At 41.6% G+C, this 21745-nt stretch overlaps 1 protein-coding gene across 2 annotated transcripts in view; it reads right to left on the bottom strand.

The window, feature by feature from the left end:
- Nucleotides 1-8900, bottom strand: part of CLDN10 (claudin 10) — a 102278-nt gene extending 93378 nt beyond the window's left edge. The window contains exon 1 of one of the 2 annotated variants that reach the window (XM_007469917.1): nucleotides 8468-8900. In XM_007469917.1, the coding sequence (XP_007469979.1) occupies nucleotides 8468-8681 (214 nt within the window). In that variant the 5' untranslated portion in view covers nucleotides 8682-8900. The remainder of the gene's footprint in view (nucleotides 1-8467) is intronic. The other variant, XM_007469918.1, reaches the window with a different exon arrangement.
- Between the last annotated feature and the right edge of the window lie 12845 nt (nucleotides 8901-21745).

Here is a 21745-nt window from a genome sequence, read left to right as displayed (position 1 = left end):
AGCAGTCATTCCTTCCCTGGCAAGGGTTAGGGGGCACATCCCTTGGGTTTGCTTAGGACCTTTTAAAATATCAGTTCAAGATAGAGAATTGCATATTTACTACATTGATTCTAACATACATTAATATATTGATTTAAATATAATAACATTAATATAACATGTGTATTATAACTTTTACTACTTTAACTTCTAGGCTATGAACATCTCCAGGGCAGAGACAGGTCTTTTTATTGCCTTGTTCCCAAGCAACCAGCATGGAGCCCCTGAGTTGTCCAAAAATATTTAAGTCAATATGCAAATCAGGAATACTGATGTTTAAATATTTCTTTTTCTTTTTATATATCCACAGAATCTCAGATCTCAAACTGGATATGACTTCAGAGATTACCCAGTGTGTCTTCCCAACCAATGCAGGAATTATTTCTACCACCTTTTTAGTAGAGGAGATTCAGCCTCCTCTAGATACTTCTAGTCAGTTCTTTGTGGGACAGACCATTCCATTGTTGGGCAACTCTGATAGAAATCGCTTCTTCAGAGAGCCCCCGACTCTGATTCCCTCGTAACGTCTACCCAGGGGTCCTACTCGTCTTCTTCCGCTTCCTCCATCCCTCTCACACCCTTACCCACCACATTCTTTTCCTTTTCTCCAGGTGAAACAATTGCCCATGTGAATTTATTTCAAGACCTCCCATCTTCCTAGTTACCCTCCTCTCACATCAACGAATGTGGTTTGTATTCATGTTCCTTAAGATATGGTGCCCAAGACCAGCACTATGCAATTTGACTATGGAATATGCGGGAGTGAGGGGCTATTACCCTTCTAATTTGGACATTCTTATGCTATTAATGGCACTTCGGATTGCATTAATCTTTAAGGCTGCTACCTTTTCCTGTTGTTTTTTACTAAACATCTAAGAAGCACAGCTTGTTTGTTTTTTTTTTAATTAAATTCAGTCAAACTATTCTCATTCTATCCAATCGATTTTTAAAGCCAAACATTAAGTTGAGAATCTGACTGCTTGAGATCTTGGTATATATTGGAAAATACTGTCCTGGGAGAAGGGATGGAACTTAGGGTGGGAGCTGCTCTGCAGCCAGCTTCCCCTTCCACTGCCCCCAAGTCTCTGGGCCGGAACCTTGGAGCACCCGTGACCCCTTCATCCCTCATGAGTCACCAAGTTACTCGGTCTTATCAGTTCTACCTCTAAGTACCTTCCTTGTCTGTTCCCACTGTTGCCCTCACATGAGGTTCAGGTTCTCACATGAATCAGGATCTTTCTGAAATGCAAGTCCCGTCAGGGATTCTCTGCTCAAAATGTTTCAACGGCTTTCCGGCTCCTCTAAGACAAAGTCGAAATCCCCTCATAGAGCTTACAGGTCCCTTTGCAAGTGCCTCTCCATGTGCACCTGCACCCCATCTTGACGTCCTCCCGCACATCCACGTGGAGTCTTTCCAACGTGCTCGCTGGTCCCTGAGACACTCGGCTCCTTTCTGCTTGGAGGTCTTTGCTCGTACGTGCCAGGCCCTGCTCTGAATGCTCTACACAAATTAACTCACTTCATCCTCACCACCACCCTCTGAAGTAGATAATATCAATCCCGTTTTACAGACGGGGAGCTCACATGTTAAGCATTTTGCCTGGGGTCACGCAGTTAATAAGCTGCAGAGCAGGATGAGTCCCGTGACCCGAAATGCCCCCCCTTCTTCCCCCTGGGTGAACTTCTAGCCCCTCTCAAGACAGTCCAAGCACCGGCTTTTCTGGAAAGTCTGCCTCTGCCCTGATCTGAACCCCACATAGCACTTATCGTTCTGGGCCGATCGTTTGCTAAGTGATCATCTCCCTCTAAGCGGCACATCCACGGAGATAGGCCCCTGTGCTTTCCTCACTGAGCCCCCAGAACCTATATTCTGTGCCAGGAATCTAATGAATGCTCTGATGAAAGGAACTCATTAATGAATAAGTGAATTAACCACTTACAGGGTTCCTTCCGTAGTCGTAATATGGCATCATAGCCATTTACCCAATTGTCAATTTTTGATCGTCAGTTTTTCCTGTAATGCGTACAAAAATCTGGCCAAAGCTTAATTGTAGATCAATTCTTAATTTTCTTAAGAAAGAATTAAAAAATTCTTAATTTTCTCCTGAAATTCAGATCAGTTATCCTGGCTTTGTCTAAGAGCAGTGCTGCTTTCTGAAGTGCTCTGAAATTACTTAAAACCGCACAGCGGCAGTAAGTTTTAAAACTACCAACCCCAGTTTGCTCTTTGCTCAGGTGTCCTTTGAGTTCATCCCCTGGAGGATGCGAGTGAGTCTGTAAGGGAATCAGCAGAGGAGACTCAGGAGCGCCAGCTTGCCGCACGTGCGGTCGGACGGGCAATGAGCGAGAGAGGAGCAGTGGGCCCGGAGAGAAATACACCTGAGCCTTTTCTGCACATCATCATCATCATCTTATAGATAAGAAAGGGAAACAAAGTGAATTTAAGTGACTTATCCAAGGGCACACAAGAAATTAATGGTATAGCTAGGACTTAAATGCAGGTTTTGGGCTGGTACAGAATGCTGAACATTTCCCCAAAAGTTCTATAGACGACCATACAAAGTTAAAAATACGTTCTCCTGTTGAGTCTCAGATACTTTGTCTGTAAAGTGGGGATTATACCATCTTTTGGATAAATATGATAATATATGTAAAAGCACTTTGTAAAATGCAAATATGATTCAAATCAATATATTAAGCTGTCTGTCACAAATTTTTTCCCAGTTCTTAGGGCCAGGAATATTTGAGTAAACTTTGTCCGTTTTTGAGTGCCCAGCATACAAACACACCTTAGTTCTGGTGAAGCTCTATCTCCCACCATGGAGCCCGATATGGGCCTTTTCTCCTCATCTCCAGCAGCTGCAACATACGATTGACAAAATGAAGAGGCCCACGTCTGTGGTGAGAACCTGACTTCTAGATGCAGTGTGGTCTTGCCTTATAAGGTACAGTAAATCCTAACCTGTAGGGTAAGCATAAACTGTAGTCTAATGAGCACAATAGCTTTCGCTTTGTTATAAATATGACATAAGACACGCAACAAGGCATAAGAGTCATCCTTCTATTAGGTTTTGGATTCCAGGAAGCAGCTACTGCAGTCCTGGCTGGAAACGAATAGATGGAGCGGAAGTAACGGTCACCTTCCTGCCACTGAGATGTGAGCTCTCCAGGCATTGAAATCTGTATTCATAAGAATGATTGCTACCCTTTATGGCGTGCGTCTCGCCTATGTTATCTCGTTTCATCGCCATTTAACAAGTAAGAAAACTGAAGCACAGGGAGATTAAGACCCTTAGTTAGTAAATGGTGAGTCCATCACACTCAAAGTCTAGACTCAAAGATTCAGACTCTAAGCAGAATTTCTCACCCTTTTATGTGCATGGGGGACACCTGGAGATGTTGTTGAAGTGCAGATTCTGATTCTATGGGTCTGTGGTGGGGCCTGAGACTCTGCATGTCTAGGAAGCTCCCAAGTGATATAGACGCTGCTGGTCTGAGGACCACACTTCAAGAAGCAAGGTTCTAAATCGTTCTTGAAAAGTGCTTCTTGAATCTCATCATAAAAAACACTCATGGCTCTTCAACTATGCACTTCCCTAGGGCTTCTCCTTCTACCAGAGCTTGGTGACATGAGAGGAAAGTCCCTATGCATCTATTAAATGCTCTGATTTAACTCAGTGAATGATTTCTTCTTTGATTTGTTCAACCCACAAACCTTTATTGAGAGCCTGCCTGGAGCCAGCCATAATGGTGGGTGCTGAGGATACCACGATAAGTAAGATAAGGTCCTGGCCTCTAAGAGGGGAGCTACTGATGGGCACAGGCTGTCCTGAAAACCTCTGAACACCCTGCAGCAGACTGACTTAGGACCAAGTCCACTTGTGGGCTGCCTTGGCTCTGGCACCATCCTCACCACCACAAGGTGTGGGCATGTTTCAGCATCTGGGTCCAATTCTCTTGGCACAGAGACAATTTTCTGGTGGCTCCTCCTGTCCAGAGTCTACTGTGAAAATATAATTCACCTACCTTGGGTCACTGATTGTGTCAGTAAACATAAAACTATGCCATTTTTTTGTTGGGATAAGAACGCACTGAATGTTTCTTACACTCCTTTTGGGGTGAGAACTGCCAAAGACAGAACTTGAGTTTTTCTACATGCTTTTAGATAACTTTACATGCATTTGGAACACAACAAGAAAATAAATCTGAATTAAAATTAACCTTATGTTTATTTAACAAAATTAAGTCTCAGAAAGCAATCAGAATTTTAGCAAATGGACACCTCTCTTGAGATTAAAGGTAAATGCCTTCTAAGGCTGCAGAGATCTATCAAATGTGTTATTTTGAAAATATTTTTGAAACACCTTAATTATTCAAGTCAGTTTTCCCTCACTGAGGCTGTAATTAGTTTTCATTTATTATTACTGTTGTTTGAAATTTAATTGTACTACTGTTATTTAGTCATAGACTAAGGCACACATTTCAACTAGGAAGAAATCTGAAGTTATGACATCCGATGATTCCCACCTGTTCCCTGTGTGAGACTAAACATCCACAGAAACCTCTTTTCTTTAGCAAATGCCACTCCTTTCCCCTATCTTTATGGCCTGGCTGTTAAGGGGATGGGGAGAGAGGTGAAGGATAGGCAGGTGAGGAGAGGTCCACACTCCTATAGGCAGCCAGCATCCTGTGACCACCAGCTCCCAGAGGAGTGTTTACCTTCATTCCACTGAAACCCTGAACCTTTACTAAGTGTCATATGGTCGTTTGAGATCATTCAGACCTATCTCCACTCAGATGCAGATAAGATTCTATACTGTCAGGATCCAGGAAGCCAGCAAGATAATAGATAAGTGGAGAAAAAAGAAGGACAATTCTCAGGAGGAATAATGTTAGAGGACCCTATTACAGTCATCATTCTTCAGTGAACTTCTATGACGAAGTGGTGAAGGATTGTAAAGCTCTTGAGTGAACTTCGAGTTGAAACGGGCTTTAAGGGACTCCTGGCATCCAACTCTTTCAATATAAGGAGGAAAAAAGTTATGAATGAGGCACAGAGAGTTTCATTACCAAAGTCAAGGCCTTAAGACTAGTTAATAAAAAAGTCAGAACTTGAAGCTCCGTCTGCTGAATTACCATCCAGTCATCTTCCTTTTTGTTGCCTGAGTATCCATCCTAAATCACGCCAGCCTTCATCTAGGAATACAATTTTGTCCTCATCACAAACTGTCTCCTCATTATTTTGTTCATTCAGTCATTTTGAAAATATGTATCCAGAGCCCACTGTGTGCCTGGAGCACGAGGAGAACGTCACAGACCAGGTCCCTGCCCTCAAGGCGACCATGATTCAGCTTTACTCTCTCCTTGGAGCAATGCTTTCTGGATCCAGCCTTCCCCGTCAGAAATTACTGCTGCTCTCCCTGTGAGAGATGCTTTGCTTTCACAGTTAAAACTCTCTGCTAACATCGAGAAGAGAAAAAAACAAAACACAACAAAACAAGAGACACAGCCTAGAGTGGATATTGCATCTAAAGACAGTGAAGTGCTTTTGAAATTGAGTCAAGAAGTTTTCAGTCCACGATGAGGACTGAATTACAAGTGTCCCTATGGTGTTGCCCTGAAATTGATTCCACAGAACTATAGTTGAAGGGGGCCTGGGTTTTTCACAACTGGAAATGCCCCTTGTCCAAAGAAATGCTGGCTTACATCAAATCTTTTAAGGTTGTAGTCACTACTAATGTAAATGAGTTCCTAAAAAACTGTAGCTATACTGGGTCATCTAAGAGGGTTAGTTAGCAACAAGAAGGTATGACTTTGACAGTGAAGTGATGTAACCAGCAAGGGAAAAAAAAAATCTAGCAGTTTAAAAAGATTTTCTGTTTTTCTTTCTTAGAGGAGGCTTAATGTGGCCTAAGTCTAAGAAGATTTGTCTCAAATTGAGAATGTAGGCTTAAATCAATTTATTATTTTGAAACATACTATAACCATTTTCATTCCCCTTTGGTTTCTGAGTTTTTTTCTCAATTTGGAATTATTGTGGTGATTGAGAGCCTACTGGCATAGAAAGCTTCCCAACACCCCATTGTTGTGTTTTCAAATAAGAATAAAGGAAAAGCAACCGGCCTCGTCAGCAATGACTCCGTGTGAATGAGGACATCTAAATTGGTGAGTGTCCGTTTTCTTGGAAATATGAATCAGTGTTCCTGATGTTGAATATAGATTTCTGTAGTAACCTGTATCTTTGATAAAGATTTTGATTCAGGACGAAGGAAGTAGAAAGATTATGTTAAATGAATTTTACAAATTCTAATTGAAGCATTGTCAGTGGACAAGGTTTTCCAAATTACCTCTCATGTGCAGGGTACACAGCAGACATAGAATACATTATTTTTACTACTGAGAAACAAAATCAAGAGGATAAAGTTTTAAGGTGGAAGGTTATTTGGACCACTATCAACACTGTTCATTAATTAGCCCACTTTGGAGCTAAGGTTGAACACCTATTTTTCACAATAACTCGGTTTCATTAAGGAATAGAGAATGAAGGGTAATAACACCATACATATATATATATATATATATATATATATATATATATATATATATTTATAGAATGAACCCAGTAGAGAACAAAAAAATACACTTAGCCACATGACATAGCTTCTACCTGCTGCCTCAAGGTGGGAATGTGCCAAGAGGTCTGTGGAATGACACCCGTGTCCCCATAATACTCTTCTTCTTTTATAGTTTTCCCTGCACTTAGGGAAAGCTTCTGTAGTAGAAGGAACAATTTTGAAATATCCCAAAGTAAGTTTAGTAGCTGGGACTGAAGAGAGACTAGCATTGATTCCTCTAATGGGTGCTCAGGAAAGTCCATGTTACTTGGAGGCCTAACTGAGGTGTCCAAGCTTGAACACTTCCCTTTATTGTCATTAGACTCTCCTGGATTTAACTAAATATCCTCTCTTCATCCTTTGGCACGCACTGTGGACTAATGACGTGAATACTTGACACAAAATATCCCATAAAATATGATGCTTTAGTAACTTCCTAGTTAAAATTTGATTTCATTTTCTTTATTGGGGCCAAGGTACAGTGTTGCCATTTTATTGTGAAAAGTCTATATATTATAAAATACCAGAGGCAATTTTTAATATAATAAACCCACAACCTGCGGCTGATTTGTAAACATAATCAAGTAGGCAGAAAGCAGGGGCAGGTAGTGATTCTTATAATGACATACAAGCAAATAGCAAATAATTGTTGCCCTGGAGGTATCCTGTTGTATGAAAATGCCTTTTTTTGAAGTATAGTTGATTTAAATATTATATTGGTTTTAGGTGTACAATATAATGATTTGATATTCTTATAGATTATACTGAAAATGCCCTTACAATTTTTCCCTCTTTAAAATACACAGTTTCTAATAGTTTCTAGTATGCCTAACATTGAAAGCTTGTCTACATACATATTTTTGATAAAACCTACTAACAGGGCTTCCCTGGTGGTGCGGTGGTTGAGAGTCCTCCTGCCGATGCAGGGGACACGGGTTCGTGTCCCGGTCCGGGAAGATCCCACATGCCGCGGAGCGGCTGCGCCCGTGAGCCATGGCCTCTGGGTCTGCGCGTCTGGAGCCTGTGCTCCGCAACAGGAGAGGCCACAACAGTGAGAGGCCCGCGTACCGCAAAAAAAAAAAAAACCTACTAACAAAAAGTTCATGGGCATTTTATTTCTCTTAACTACTTTTTAAAATTTTCTTTCTCTGCTATATTATCACTAAACATGATTTTTTTAAAAATATGGAAACCCCTTTAAAAACCCCTACATCTCTCAACACTGTCCATCTTCTCATATGTTTCTATCACTGTGAATATACATATGAATATACACACATATGTGTATGGATTTCATGCTAGAATGGCCTGAGGAAGTACTTAGGATAACATATGATCAGGACTTCCCTGGCGGTCCAGTGGTTAAGACTCTGCGCTTCCACTGCTGGGGGCATGGGTTCCATCCCTGGTCAGGAAACTAAGATCCCGCGTTCCGCGCGGGGAGGTCACAAAAACAAAACAGTACAACGTATGATCTACTGACGGCATGTGTTTACCATATGTATATATATGGTGTCCTCCATGACACAAGGCAAATCAAAACCTGTTTTAAAACAAGCCAATCACTTCTGCCCTTTCCTTTGGAGTCGATTATTCACATTAGGTATTTCTAAAAGATCCATGCAGTTATTTGCCATATAAAAGACATGATTTAATTCTTTCAGTCAGCATTCATACACCCCGTCCCTCCTAGGCAAATCTTGGCACTTGGATTAAGTACTCAGAGTTAACAGCCAACTGTATACAGACTCTTCAGCACAGTGAGGGGAAAAGTGACATTTTATCTCCACCCCAAACAAAGCTATTATATTTACCTTCTACTTTGAAGATAGTAAAGTGCGGTCGGCAATGGAAAGAACCCAACGCGTTACCTGCGCAGTTCATCCACAGACCCTGGTAAACCCAAGTGGCCGTTATCACCGAGGATGCTCGGGTAGTTACTTTCCACTCATTGGATGCGGTGGCAGCAACGAGAGCGCCAAAGCCCCCGACGCCAAACACCAGAGCCGAGATCTGTGCCCTGGACATGTCGCTCAGGCGTCTCCAGGGACACTGTCCAGACAGATCGCTGCGGTGGTCTAGGCATGCAGCGGACACAACCCGCTTGGACCAGTGTTGCAGCAAGTTAATGCTTCATGCTCGGGTGGCCTGAGGAAGGACCAGAATTTAGGATAAAGTCTGATTTACCGATGGCATTTTAAAGGTAGTCTAAGTCGATCTTTCTAACTTCCTACACGGATATTTACTAAAAGTTTGTAGATGGATTCTAAAGGTTTTGGGTTCGCAGATTGTTTTCCTGCCACATAGTTAATGTTTAATTTTCTGTTAGCCCGAAGCTTAATGAACCATGCAGGGACCAAATATTACAAAGTACAAATTATACAGTAACAGTTAAGGCTTATTTGACCCATTGCTTTAGTCTTGCGTGCTTCTGAATCTTATATAAATGGAATCATAGTGCAGCTTTCTTCTGTAACCAATTTTTTCACACATTACGTTTGTGAAATTCATCTATGTTCAGCAATGTAGCTATGGTTCATTAATTATTACAGCAGAATATAGTATTTCATTAAATGAATTTTGCTGGGTTACACATTCATTTCGACTCAGTACTTTGAAGATATAATTCTATTTTTATTTGTTGTTTTTGAGAAATCGAGAGTCTGATTTGTCATTTCTTTGTAGGTTAATCTGTATTTTCTCTTTGGCTGGTTTTAAGATTGTCTTTGTCTTTGGTTTTGGCAGTTTTACTAATTTTCCAAGTGTGGATTTTTAAAAAAAATCTTATTTGGGATTTACTGAACTTTTTGAAACTGATGATTCATTGCTTTCATCAATTCTGGAGAACCATTAGTCCCTTCCTTCTCCAGATATCACCTCTGTCCCTATCCTTTCTTTATCTTCTTCTGTGACTCTGACAAGCTCTATTTTTTTAGTTGGTCCTATGTCTCAAAATCTCTTTAACATTATTTACTTCTTTATTGCTCCATGATGAATTCTGGGAATTTTTTCAGACATATGTTCTAATTTTTTTTTTTAATAGATTGTTTTTTTTTTTTTAATTTTTCATTCAAGCATGTGAGCATACAAGAACAGCTTTATTTATTTATTTTGCGGTACGCAGGCCTCTCACTGTTGTGGCCTCTCCCGTTGCAGAGCACAGGCTCCAGACACGCAGGCTCAGCAGCCATGGCTCACGGGCCCAGCCGCTCCGCGGCATGTGGGATCCTCCCGGACCGGGGCACAAACCCGTGTCCCCTGCATCGGCAGGTGGACTCTCAACCACTGCGCCACCAGGGAAGCCCCTATGTTCTAATTTTTAAAATGTTTCTTCAACTATATATAATCTGCTGTTAACCCATCCAGAGTTCTAATTTCTATTACTCTCCTTTTTAAAATAATTCTGGAAGTTCCATTTTATTCTTTTTCAAATCTTCCTGTTTCTTTTTTCTCATCTCTTGTTCTTCAGTCATAATTCAAAGGCCATATTTTATTTTTTTTTAATTTTATTTATTTATTTTGACATCTTTATTGGAGTATAATTGCTCTACAATGGTGTGTTAGTTTCTGCTTTATAACAAAGTGAATCAGCTTTACGTATACATATATCCCCATATCTCCTCCCTCTTGCGTCTCCCTCCCACCCTCCCTATCCCACCCTTCTAGGTGGTCACAAAGCACTGAGCTGATCTCCCTGTGCTATGTGGCTGATTTCCACTAGCTATTGATTTTACATTTGGTAGTGTATATATGTCCATGCCACTCTCTCACTTCATCCCAGCTTACCCTTCCCCCTCCCCGTGTCCTCAAGTCCATTCTCTAGTAGGTCTGTGTCTTTATTCCCATCCTGCCCCTAGGTTCTTCATAACCCCCTTTTTTTTTTAAGATTCCATATATATGTGTTAGCATATGGTATTTGTTTTTCTCTTTCTGACTTACTTCACTCTGTATGACAGGCTCTATGTCCATCCACCTCACTACAAATAACTCAATTTCGTTTCTTTTTATGGCTGAGTACTATTCCATTGTATATATGTGCCACATCTTCTTTATCCATTCATCTGTCGATGGACACTTAGGTTGCTTCCATGTCCTGGCTATTGTAAATAGAGCTGCAATGAACATTGTGGTACATGACTCTTTTTGAATTATGGTTTGCTCAGGGTATATGCCCAGTAGTGGGATTGCTGGGTCATATGGTAGTTCTAGTTTTAGTTTTTTAAGGAACCTCCATGTTGTTCTCCATAGTGGCTGTATCAATTTACATTCCCACCAACAGTGCAGGAGGGTTCCCTTTTCTCCACACCCTCTCCAGCATTTATTGTTTGTAGATTTTTTGACGATGGCCATTCTGACTGGTGTGAGGTGATACCTCATTGTAGTTTTGATTTGCATTTCTCTAATAATTAATGACGTTGAGCATCCTTTCATGTGTTTGTTGGCAATCTGTATATCTTCTTTGGAGAAGTGTCTATTTAGGTCTTCTGCCCATTTTTGGATTAGGTTGTTTGTTTTTCTGATACTGAGCTGCATGAGCTGCTTATAAATTTTGGAGTTTAATCCTCTCTCAGTTGCTTTGTTTGCAAATATTTTCTCCCATTCTGAGGGTTGATTTTTCATCTTGTTTATGGTTTCCTTTGCTGTGCAAAAGCTTTTACGTTTCATTAGGTTCCATTTGTTTATTTTTGTTTTTATTTCCATTTCTCTAGGAGGTGGGTCAAAAAGGATCTTGCAGTGATTTATGTCAAAGAGGGTTCTGGCTATGTTTTCCTCTAAGAGTTTTATAGTGTCTGGCCTTACATTTAGGTGTTTAATCCATTTTGAGTTTATTTTTGTGTACAGTGTTAGGGAATGTTCTAATTTCATTCTTTTACATGTAGCTGTCCAATTTTCCCAGCACCACTTATTGAAGAGGCTGTCTTTTCTCCATGGTATATTATTGCCTCCTTTATCAAAAATAAGGTGACCATATGTGCATGGGTTTATCTCTAGGCTTTCTATCCTGTTCCATTGACCTATATTTCTGTTTTTGTGCCAGTACCATACTGTCTCAATTACTGTAGCTTTGTAGTATAGTCTGCAGTCTGGGAGCCTGATTCATCCAGCTCTGTTTTTCTTTCTCAAGATTGCTTTGGCTATTCGGGGTCTTTTGTGTTTCCATACAAATTGTGAAATTTTTTGTTCTAGTTCTGTGAAAAATGCCATTGGTAGTTTGATAAGGATTGAATCTGTAGATTGCTTTGTGTAGTACAGTCATTTTCACAATGTTGATTCTTCCAATCCAAGAACATAGTATATCTTTCCATCTGTTTGTATCTTTCATCAGTGTCTTATAGTTTTCTGCATACAGGTCTTTTGTCTCCTTAGGTAGGTTTATTCCTAGGTATTTTATTCTTTTTGTTGCAGTGGTCAATGGGAGTGTTTCCTTAATTTCTCTTTCAGAATTTTCATCATTAGTGTGTAGGAATGCAAGAGATTTCTGAGCATTAATTTTGTATCCTGCTACTTTACCAAATTCATTGATTAGCTCTAGTAGTTTTCTGGTAGCCTCTTTAGGATTCTCTATGTATAGTATCATGTCATCTGCAAACAGTGACAGCTTTACTTCTTTTCCAGTTTGGATTCCTTTTATCTCTTTTTCTCTGATTGCTGTGGCTAAAACTTCCAAAACTATGTTGAATAATAGTGGTGAGAGTGGACAACCTTGTCTTGCTCCTGATCTTAGAGGAAATGGTTTCAGTTTTTCACCATTGAGAACAATGTTGGCTGTGGGTTTGTCATATATGGGCTTTATTATGTTGAGGTAAGTTCCCCCTATGACTACTTTCTGGAGGGTTTTTATCATAAATCAGTGTTGAATTTTCTCAAAATCTTTTTCTGCATCTATTGAGATGATCATATGGTTTTTCTCCTTCAGTTTGTTAATACGGTGTATCACATTGATAGATTTGCGTATATTGAAGAATCCTTGCATTCCTGGGATAAACCCCACTTGATCATGGTGTGTGAGCCTTTTAATGTGCTGTTGGGTTCTGTTTGCTAATATTTTGTTGAGGATTTTTGCATCTGTGTTCATCAGTGATATTGGCCTGTAGTTTTCTTTCTTTGTGACATCCTTGTCTGGTTTTAGTATCAGGGTGATGGTGACATTGTAGAATGAGTTTGGGAATGTTCCTCCCTCTGCTATATTTTGGAAGAGTTTGAGAAGGATAGGTGTTAGCTCTTCTCTAAATGTTTGATAGAATTCGCCTGTGAAGCCATCTGGTCCTGGGCTTTTGTTTGTTAGAAGATTTTTCATCACAGTTTCAATTTCAGTGCTTGTGATTGGTCTGTTTATATTTTCTATTTCTTCCTGGTTCAGTCTCGGAAGGTTGTGCTTTTCTAAGAATTTGTCCATTTCTTCCAGGTTGTCTATTTTATTGGCATATAGTTGCTTGTAGTAATCTTTCATCATCCTTTGTATTTCTGCAGTGTCAGCTGTTACTTCTCCTTTTTCATTTCTAATTCTATTGATTTGAGTCTTCTTCCTTTTTTTGCTAATGAGTCTGGCTAATGGTTTATCAATTTTGTTTATCTTCTCAAAGAACCAGCTTTTAGTTTTATTGATCTTTGCTATTGTTTTGTTCATTTCTTTTTCATTTATTTCTGATCTGATCTTTATGATTGCTTTCCTTCTGCTAACTTTAGGGTTTTTCTGTTCTTCTTTCTCTAATTGCTTTAGGTGTAAGTTTAGGTTGCTTTCTTCAGATGTTTCTTATTTCTTGAGGTAGTATTGTTTTGCTATTTCTTATTTCTTGAGGTAGTATTGTTTTGCTATAAACTTCCCTCTTAGAACTGCTGTTGCTGCATCCCATAGGTTTTGGGTCGTCATGTTTTCATTGTCATTTATTTCTAGGTATTTTTTGATTTCCTCTTTGATTTCTTCAGTGATCTCTTGGTTATTAAGTAGTGTATTGTTTAGCATCCATGTGTTTGTACTTTTTACAGATTTTTTCCTGTAATTGATATCTAGTCTCATAGCATTGTGGTCAGAAAAGATACTTGATACGATTTCAATTTTCTTATATTTATCAAGGCTTGATTTGTGACCCAAGATATGATCTGTCCTGGAGAATGTTCCGTGAGCACTTGAGAAGAAAGTGTATTCTGTTGTTTTGGGGTGGAATGTCCTATAAATATCAATTAAGTCCATCTTGTTTAATGTATCATTTAAAGCTTGTGTTTCCTTACTTATTTTCATTTTGGATGATCTGTCCATTGTTGAAAGTGGGGTATTAAAGTCCCCTGCTATGATTGTGTTACTGTTGATTTCCCCTTTTATGGCTGTTAGCATTTGTCTTATGTATTGAGGTGCTCCTATGTTGGGTGCATAAATATTTACAGTTGTTATATCTTCTTCTTGGATTGACCCCCTGATCATTATGTAGTGTCCTTCTTTGTCTCTTGTAATAGTCTTTATTTTAAAGTCTATTTTGTCTGATATGAGAATTGTTACTCCAGCTTTCTTTTGATTTCCATTTGCATGGAATATCTTTTTCCATCCCCTCACTTTCAGTCTGTATGTGTCCCTAGGTCTGAAGTGTGTCTCTTTTAGACAGCATATATGTGGGTCTTGTGTTTGTATCCATTCAGCCGGTCTATGTCTTTTGGTTGGAGCATTTAATCCATTTACATTTAAGGCAATTATTGATATGTATGTTCCTATTGCCATTTTCTTAATTGTTTTGGGTCTGTTATTGTAGGTCTTTTCCTTCTCTTGTGTTTCCTGCCTAGAGAAATTCCTTTAGCATTTGTTGTAAAGCTGATTTGGTGGTGCTGAATTCTCTTAGCTTTTGCTTGTCTGCAAAGGTTTTAATTTCTCCGTGGAATCTGAATGAGAAAGTTGCTGGGTAGAGTAATATTTGTTGTAGATTTTCCCCTTTCATCACTTTAAATATGTCCTGCCACTCCCTTCTGGCTTGCAGAGTTTCTGCTGAAAGATCAGTTGTTAACCTTATGGGGATTCCCTTGTATGTTATTTGTTGTTTTTCCCTTGCTGCTTTTAATATTTTTTCTCTGTATTTAATTTTTGATAGTTTGGTTAATATGTGTCTTGGCGTGTTTCTCCTTGGATTTATCCTGTATGGGACTCTGCACTTCCTGGCCTTGATTAACTATTTCCTTTCCCATATTAGGGAAATTTTCAACTATATAATCTCTTCAAATATTTTCTCAGTCCCTTTCTTTTTCTCTTCTTCTTCTGGGACCCCTATAATTCGAAAGTTTGGTGTGTTTAATGTTGTCCCAGAGGTCTCTGTGACTGTCCTCAATTCTTTTCATTCTTTTTTCTTTATTCTGCTCTGGGGTAGTTATTTCCACTATTTTACTTTCCAGGTCACTTATCTGTTCTTCTGCCTCACTTATTCTGCTATTGATTCCACCTAGAGAATTTTTTTTTTTTTTTTTTTTTTTTTTTTGCGATACGTGGGCCTCTCACTGTTGTGGCCTCTCCCGTTGAGGAGCACAGGCTCCGGACGCGCAGGCTCAGTGGCCATGGCTCACGGGCCCAACCGCTCCATGGCATGTGGGATCCTCCCGGACCGGGGCACGAACCTGTGTCCCCTGCATCGGCAGGCAGACCCTCAACCACTGCGCCGCCAGGGAAGCCCCATCTAGAGAATTTTTAATTTCATTTATTGTGTTGTTCATCATTGTTTGTTTGCTCTTCAGTTTTTCTAGGTCCTTGTTAAACGTTTCTTGTATTTTCTCCATTTTACTTCCAAGATTTTGGATCATCTTTACTATCATTACTCTGAATTCTTTTTCAGGTAGACTGCCTATTTCCTCCTCATTTGTTTAGTTTGGTGGGTTTTTGCCTTGCTCCTTCATCTGCTGTGTGTTTCTCTCTTTTCTCATTTTGCTTAACTTACTGTGTTTGGGGTCTCCTTTTCACAGGCTGTGGGTTTGTAGTTCCCGTTATTTTTGGTGTCTGCCCCCAGTGGCTAATCTTGGTTCAGTGGGTTGTGTGGGCTTCCTGGTAGAGGGGACTGGTGCCTGTGTTCTGGTGGATGAGGCTGGATCTTATCTGTCTGATGGGTAGGACCACGTCCGGTGGTGTGTTTTGGGGTGTCTGTGACCTTCTTATGATTTTAGGCACCCTCTCTGCTAATGGGTGGGGTTGTGTTCCTGTCTTGCTAGTTGTTTGGCATAGGGTGTCCAGCACTGGAGATTGCTGGACATTGAGTGGAGCTGGGTCTTAGTGTTGAGATGGAGATCTCTGGGAGAGCTTTTACTGTTTGTTATTACATGGAGCTGGGAGGTCTCTGGTGGACCAATGTCCTGAACTTGGCTCTCCCACCTCAGAGGCACAGACCTGACACCTGGCTGGAGCACCAAGACCCTGTCAGCCACATGGCTCAGAAGAAAGGGAGAAAGAAAGAAGGAGAGAGAGAGAGAGAGAGAGAGAGAGAGAGAGAGAGAGGGAGAGAGAGAAAGAAAGAAAGAAAGAAAGAAATGAAAGTTATTTAAAAAATTATTAAAAATAAGAAGAATTATTTTAAGTAATAAAAGAAAGAGAGAGCAACCAAACCAAAAATCAAATCCACCAGTGATAACAAGCACTAAAAACTATACTAAAAAAAAATAAATGGACAGACAGAACCCTAGGACAAATGGTAAAATCAAAGCTATATAGACAAACTCACACAAAGAAGCATACACATACACACACACACACACACACACACACAAATATATATATATATGTATAAAAATAAAAAGGAACAGAACAACCAAATCTACAAACAAATCTACCAGTGATAATAAACTCTAAATACTAAACTAAGATAAACATAAAACCAGAAACAAATTAGATGCAGAAAGCAAACCCCAAGTCTACAGTTATTCCCAAAGTCCACTGCCTCAATTTTGGGATGATTCGTTGTCTATTCAGGTATTCCACAGATGCAGTGTACATCAAGTTTATTGTGGAGCTTTAATCTGCTGCTTCTGAGGTTGCTGGGAGAGATTTCCCTTTCTCTTCTTTGTTCTCACAGCTCCCAGGGGCTCAGCTTTGGATTTGGCCCTGCCTCTGCGTGTAGGTTGCCTGAGGGTGTCTGTTCCCCGTCCAGACAGGATGGGGTTAAAGGAGCCGCTGATTCGGAGACTCTGGCTCACTCAGGCCGGGGGGGGAGGGAAGGGTACAGATACGGGGTGAGCCTGTGGCGGCAGAGGCCAGCATGATGTTGCAACAGCCTGAGGCGTGCCGTGTGTTCTCCTGGGGAAGTTGTCCCTGGATCATGGGCCCCTGGCAGTGGTGGGCTGCACAGGCTCCCGGGAGGGGAGGTGCATATAGTACCTGTGCTTGTACACAGGCTTCTTGGTGGCGGCAGCAGCAGCCTTAGCGTCCCATGCCTGTCTCTGGGGTCTGCGCCGATAGCCGCGGCTCGCGCCCGTCTCTGGAGCTCGTTTAGGCGGTGCTCTGAATTCCCTCTCCTCGCGCACCAGGAAACAATGGTCTCTTGCCTCTTAGGCATTTCCAGACTTTTTCCCGGACTCCCTCCTGGCTAGCTGTGGCTCACTAGCCACCTTCAGGCTGTGTTCATGCAGCCAACCCCAGTCCTCTCCCTGGGGTCTGACCTCCGAAGCCCGAGCCTCAGCTCCCAGACCCCGACCGCCCCGGCAGGTGAGCAGACAAGCCTCTCGGGCTGGTGAGTGCTGGTCAGCACCAATCCTCTGTGCAGGAATCTCTCTGCTTTGCCCTCTGCACCCCTTGTTGCTGCGCTCTCCTCTGTGTCTCCAAAGCTTCCTCCCACCCCACCCCATCTCCGCCAGTGAAGGGGCTTCCTAGTGTGTGAAAACCTTTCCTCCTTCACAGCTCCCTCCCCAAGGGGCAGGTCCTGTCCCTATTCTTTTGTCTCTGTTTTTTCTTTTGCCCTACCCAGGTACGTGGGGAGTTTCTTGCCTTTTGGGAAGTCTGAGGTCTTCTGCCAGCATTCAGTGGGTGTTCTGTAGGGGTTGTTCCCACATGTAGGTGTATTTCTGGCATATTTGTGGGGAGGAAGATGATCTCCACGTCTTACTCCTCTGCCATCTTGAAGGTCTCCATATTTCATTTTTTAAGTATTAAATATGCTTATTTCATATTCTGTATCTCATTATTCTCATATCTGTAGTTTTTGAATGTTGGGTTGATTATATTTTTTCCTATAATTCCTAAAAGTTTGACTCTCTTACTCATGGTGGCTTAAAACATGTGCTTTGTCATTTGTGATTGTGAGCTCATGTTCCTTGCTACTTTATTCATGGAAATGAAAGGGAGGGAAGCAGAGAGGGAGGAAGGAGAAAGGGAAGGAAGGGAGAGGAAAAAGGATGCACACCTCTTAACTTGGAAGAGCAATGTACTAAGACTTCATAGGAGGTAAAAATTCTAGGTGGGTCAGGGGAGGGGATACAGACAATGAGCAGGGTAGGTTGGAATGTGCCCTCTGCTGGTAGCTGCTGAGTGGTGCAGAGAACACCAAATCCAGAAGAGGCCACCCTCTTCAGGGCAATGTGCTGACTTGTCTCCCATGACAAGATGTTCCTTCTTTCTTGCAGGCAGGTGGCAATGTGAGGGGAAGATAAGGTAGAAACAGGAAATACTGGGCCTCTGACAGGAGATTATCGTTTGATTGTGGAAAATAGGAATTCAGTCACTTTCCTCCACCCTCCCCAACACCAATAAAAGCCGAAAACTTGGAGCTATTTGTGAATTCGGGGGTGAGGGAATTCACAGGACACAGGACATTCAGTGCTAAAACCTAGACCATCTGGGCAAATCAAAAGGGTTGGTCAGTCTGAGCTCAGTAGCCTCATTTTTCTGGGAATAACAACAATAGATGATATTTATTTAGCACTTTTTTCTGTGCTCTACATGTCTTATGTCATAATCTTCACACCAACTTAGGAGGGAATTATTTGTGATATAATAAAATTTATTAGCATGGAAGAGTTCACAGATTCTGCCCTCTCCCCCTGCCAAAGAAAACCCTGTAAATGCAGCTCTACTCACAACAGTCCACTGCCATCCCTCTAGTCGAGTGTTCCATGATTTAAACTGGCTATTTTTAATGTTTCTGTCTTTGCAAACTTAATTCTTTCCCTTTTTTCTATGATTAATTACAATGGATTCTTCCCTCCACCCCCATCTGCAATTGTTTTATGAATTCCAGGAAGCTTTGCAAAAGATCAAAAATAGGGCTTCCCTGGTGGCGCAGTGGTTGAGAGTCCGCCTGCCGATGCAGGGGACACGGGTTCGCGCCCCGGTCCGGGATGATCCCACATGCCGCGGAGCGGCTTGGCCCGTGAGCCATGGCCGCTGAGCCTGCGCGTCCGGAGCCTGTGCTCCACAACGGGAGAGGCCACAACAGTGAAAGATCAAAAACATTTAAGATTTGGTATCTCTTGGTAATTTTGACAGTGGGATAGTGAACAAAATTAGGCTGAATTCTTCCAGAGAAATCACCTCTTCTTTTTCCCCCCAGGGAGAGGTGAATTAGGTAAGTGTTTATGCCCAAAATATTTGCAGACTCGCCCAGTGTTTCTCTCGGTTTTCTTTCTCATATTCTAATCCTCTGATTCTTTATGTCAGAAAGCAGACTTAAGTATGTATTTACATCTAAAAAACATCAAAATGCATAAAATTCTGGCAGGAAAATAAGAGACTAATAACTACTTATAGACAGAATTGTTTATCTAATTTTTATTGCTAGTTATTACACGTTTGGAAGAATGTTTGACAACATTCTAACTAAGCCCTGGAATCAAGATATTGACCAAAAGAGGTGAATATTAATGTTTCTAAGTTTTAAGGAATCTTGGTTAAAATTTCATTTGAATGATATAAGAAAATACGTGGTTTTTCATTTTGAATTGCTGGTTTCCATCTTAAATGTAGAGCCAGGCATACCTTTTCTGGGAATTCTCATAGTGTGAAGAAGAAACATACAGTATAACGTACTAAGAAAGAGGTTTATCACGCAGTCTTTTTTTTTTTTTTTTTTTTTTAAGGAGCGCTCTTTTCCCTAAAAACATACAACTACTTTCTAAATGAAGCTAGATATGAATCAAGATTAGGTAGCACAGCAAAATTTGCAGAAATCTGATATTCCAGGATTCCCCTCATTTGGGATAAATTCATTTATTATTTCCCTCCCTCCCTCTCTCTTCTCCCTTCCATCTTCTTGTCTTTTTTTTCCGTTCCTTTCTTACTTTCATATCTGATTTTAGGTGCAGTTGGTTGGGTTCATCACGCACCTCGGTTTATAACATAACAGCCTCTTTGCACTGTGGGAAGCTGCTCTCTTGTTTGATTCCTTTTGTCCCTTGTCTCCACTTCCATTTTCCTCTCTTCCATAAACAAACCACTGTCCTCTGGTGTTTATTGTGACTTCTTTTGTTCTGTATTCTTTTAAAAAGGTACATGGTTGTTTGACGTGCAGGTTTTATTGATTTATAAAAATGTAGTGTATAAAATATATTGTTCTGTTAATGTATCTCACTGTTGCTTTTTTTTTTTTTTTTTTTGTGGTACGCGGGCCTCTCACTGTTGTGGCCTCTCCCGTTGCGGATCACAGGCTCCGGACGCGCAGGCTCAATGGCCATGGCTCACAGGCCCAGCCGCTCCGCGGCACGTGGGATCTTCCCGGACCGGGGAAAGAACCCGCGTCCCCTGCATCGGCAGGCGGACTCTCAACCACTGCGCCACCAGGGAAGCCCTCACTGTTGCTTTTTGTCGACACTGTACTTTTAAGACTCTCATATGTTGTTCAGAGCACATGTGATGATTCTAACCTAATGTCACAGTGTCAAAATGTAGGCAACTTACTATCAAATGGTTCAGAAAAATAAGTATATATAAAGCAAAGGTGGCAAGACGTTGTTGATAACTGATGACCCTGGATGAGGTGTCTGCGTGTTCTTTGCACTATACCTTCAACTTCTCTGGTTGAAATTTTTCAAAATAAAATGTTGGGGGAGAAGAAATAGGAAATCTTAGAAACATTAGGTATGCACAATGAGAACTGTGTGTAAAAAGGTTTCAATGTCCTCAGAAGCATCAGTCAGTCTCCCAGGCAGGAGTGGAGACTGCATTTCGCGACCACGTGGGGCAGCCCCCTGCTTCCCTGAGGTGAGCAGAGTCCCATGCGGATTTACTCTCCTGGGAGGTTGGAGTCCTGGCTTCTTTTTTCCGGTGTCTCCAGGTCTGTCTCTTCCACACTCAGGGTTGCTCTCTGGGGCCTGGGCAGAACCAGGCCTGTGTGGACCAGGACTCTCCCCAGGTGTGCAGCTCCCAGGTTTGTCCAGCCCAACTGTGGCCACCTTTTCCTTCCCCGTCTCTTCCTCGTTGGTGGCTTCCTCCATCATCAGCAACCCCTCCTTCCCCCCAAACCCAAGCTGTTCTCAGCAGGGCACCTGCTGTCATTGGAGGCCAGTGTGGATTTCAGTCTGTGTGTGCCTCTCAAGGATAAACATTTTTAAACTCAGTGACTGATGGTTTAAAGTGCCCCCACTTACCTCCATCACTCTAAACAGTGTTTGCTATGTAAATACAACTTTAAGACAGTCCCCGGCCTCTTTTCCAACAAATTGTTGTCCCTTAGCCCCTCCTACATAGAAATTCTCGGTTCTCAACAGCTTAGCCCTTACCTGTACTTGTTATGTAGGAATTACCTGGATGTGATGTTAGCCTCCACGAGCACGGCCAAGGCTACTCCAGGGGTCATGGATCAGAAAGACTCACGGTCCAGGCTTAGGATGGGGTGTGAGGGGGACACAAGGACCACACTGCCTGAATCCCAGATCATGCAAATTTCATATGTCCTGTCTCTCTTCTCTCTCTCCCTCCCTCTCCCTCCCCCTTTCTCTGCTGCATCGCCTCCTGGCAGCACGCATGTGAGGACCAGTGTTGTGTGTTGATCAAGCGGACCCAAAAGACAGCAGGCACGGGGGCCAACACAGCCCCTGCTCTATCAGAGAGACTCAGGTGTGCACACCTGGCCACAGCTGCAGCTTGCCAGTTAGCCTCCTGTGCAGCTCAACATTCTACTTCAGTTTTCTCGGGCAGAGCACGT

This window comes from Lipotes vexillifer, unplaced genomic scaffold (genome assembly GCF_000442215.2).
Source record: "Lipotes vexillifer unplaced genomic scaffold, Lipotes_vexillifer_v1.1 scaffold1130, whole genome shotgun sequence".
Lineage (NCBI taxonomy): Eukaryota > Metazoa > Chordata > Mammalia > Artiodactyla > Lipotidae > Lipotes > Lipotes vexillifer.
Note: the sequence above shows the minus strand (reverse complement) of the source record. Positions and strands in the feature narration are given on the sequence as shown.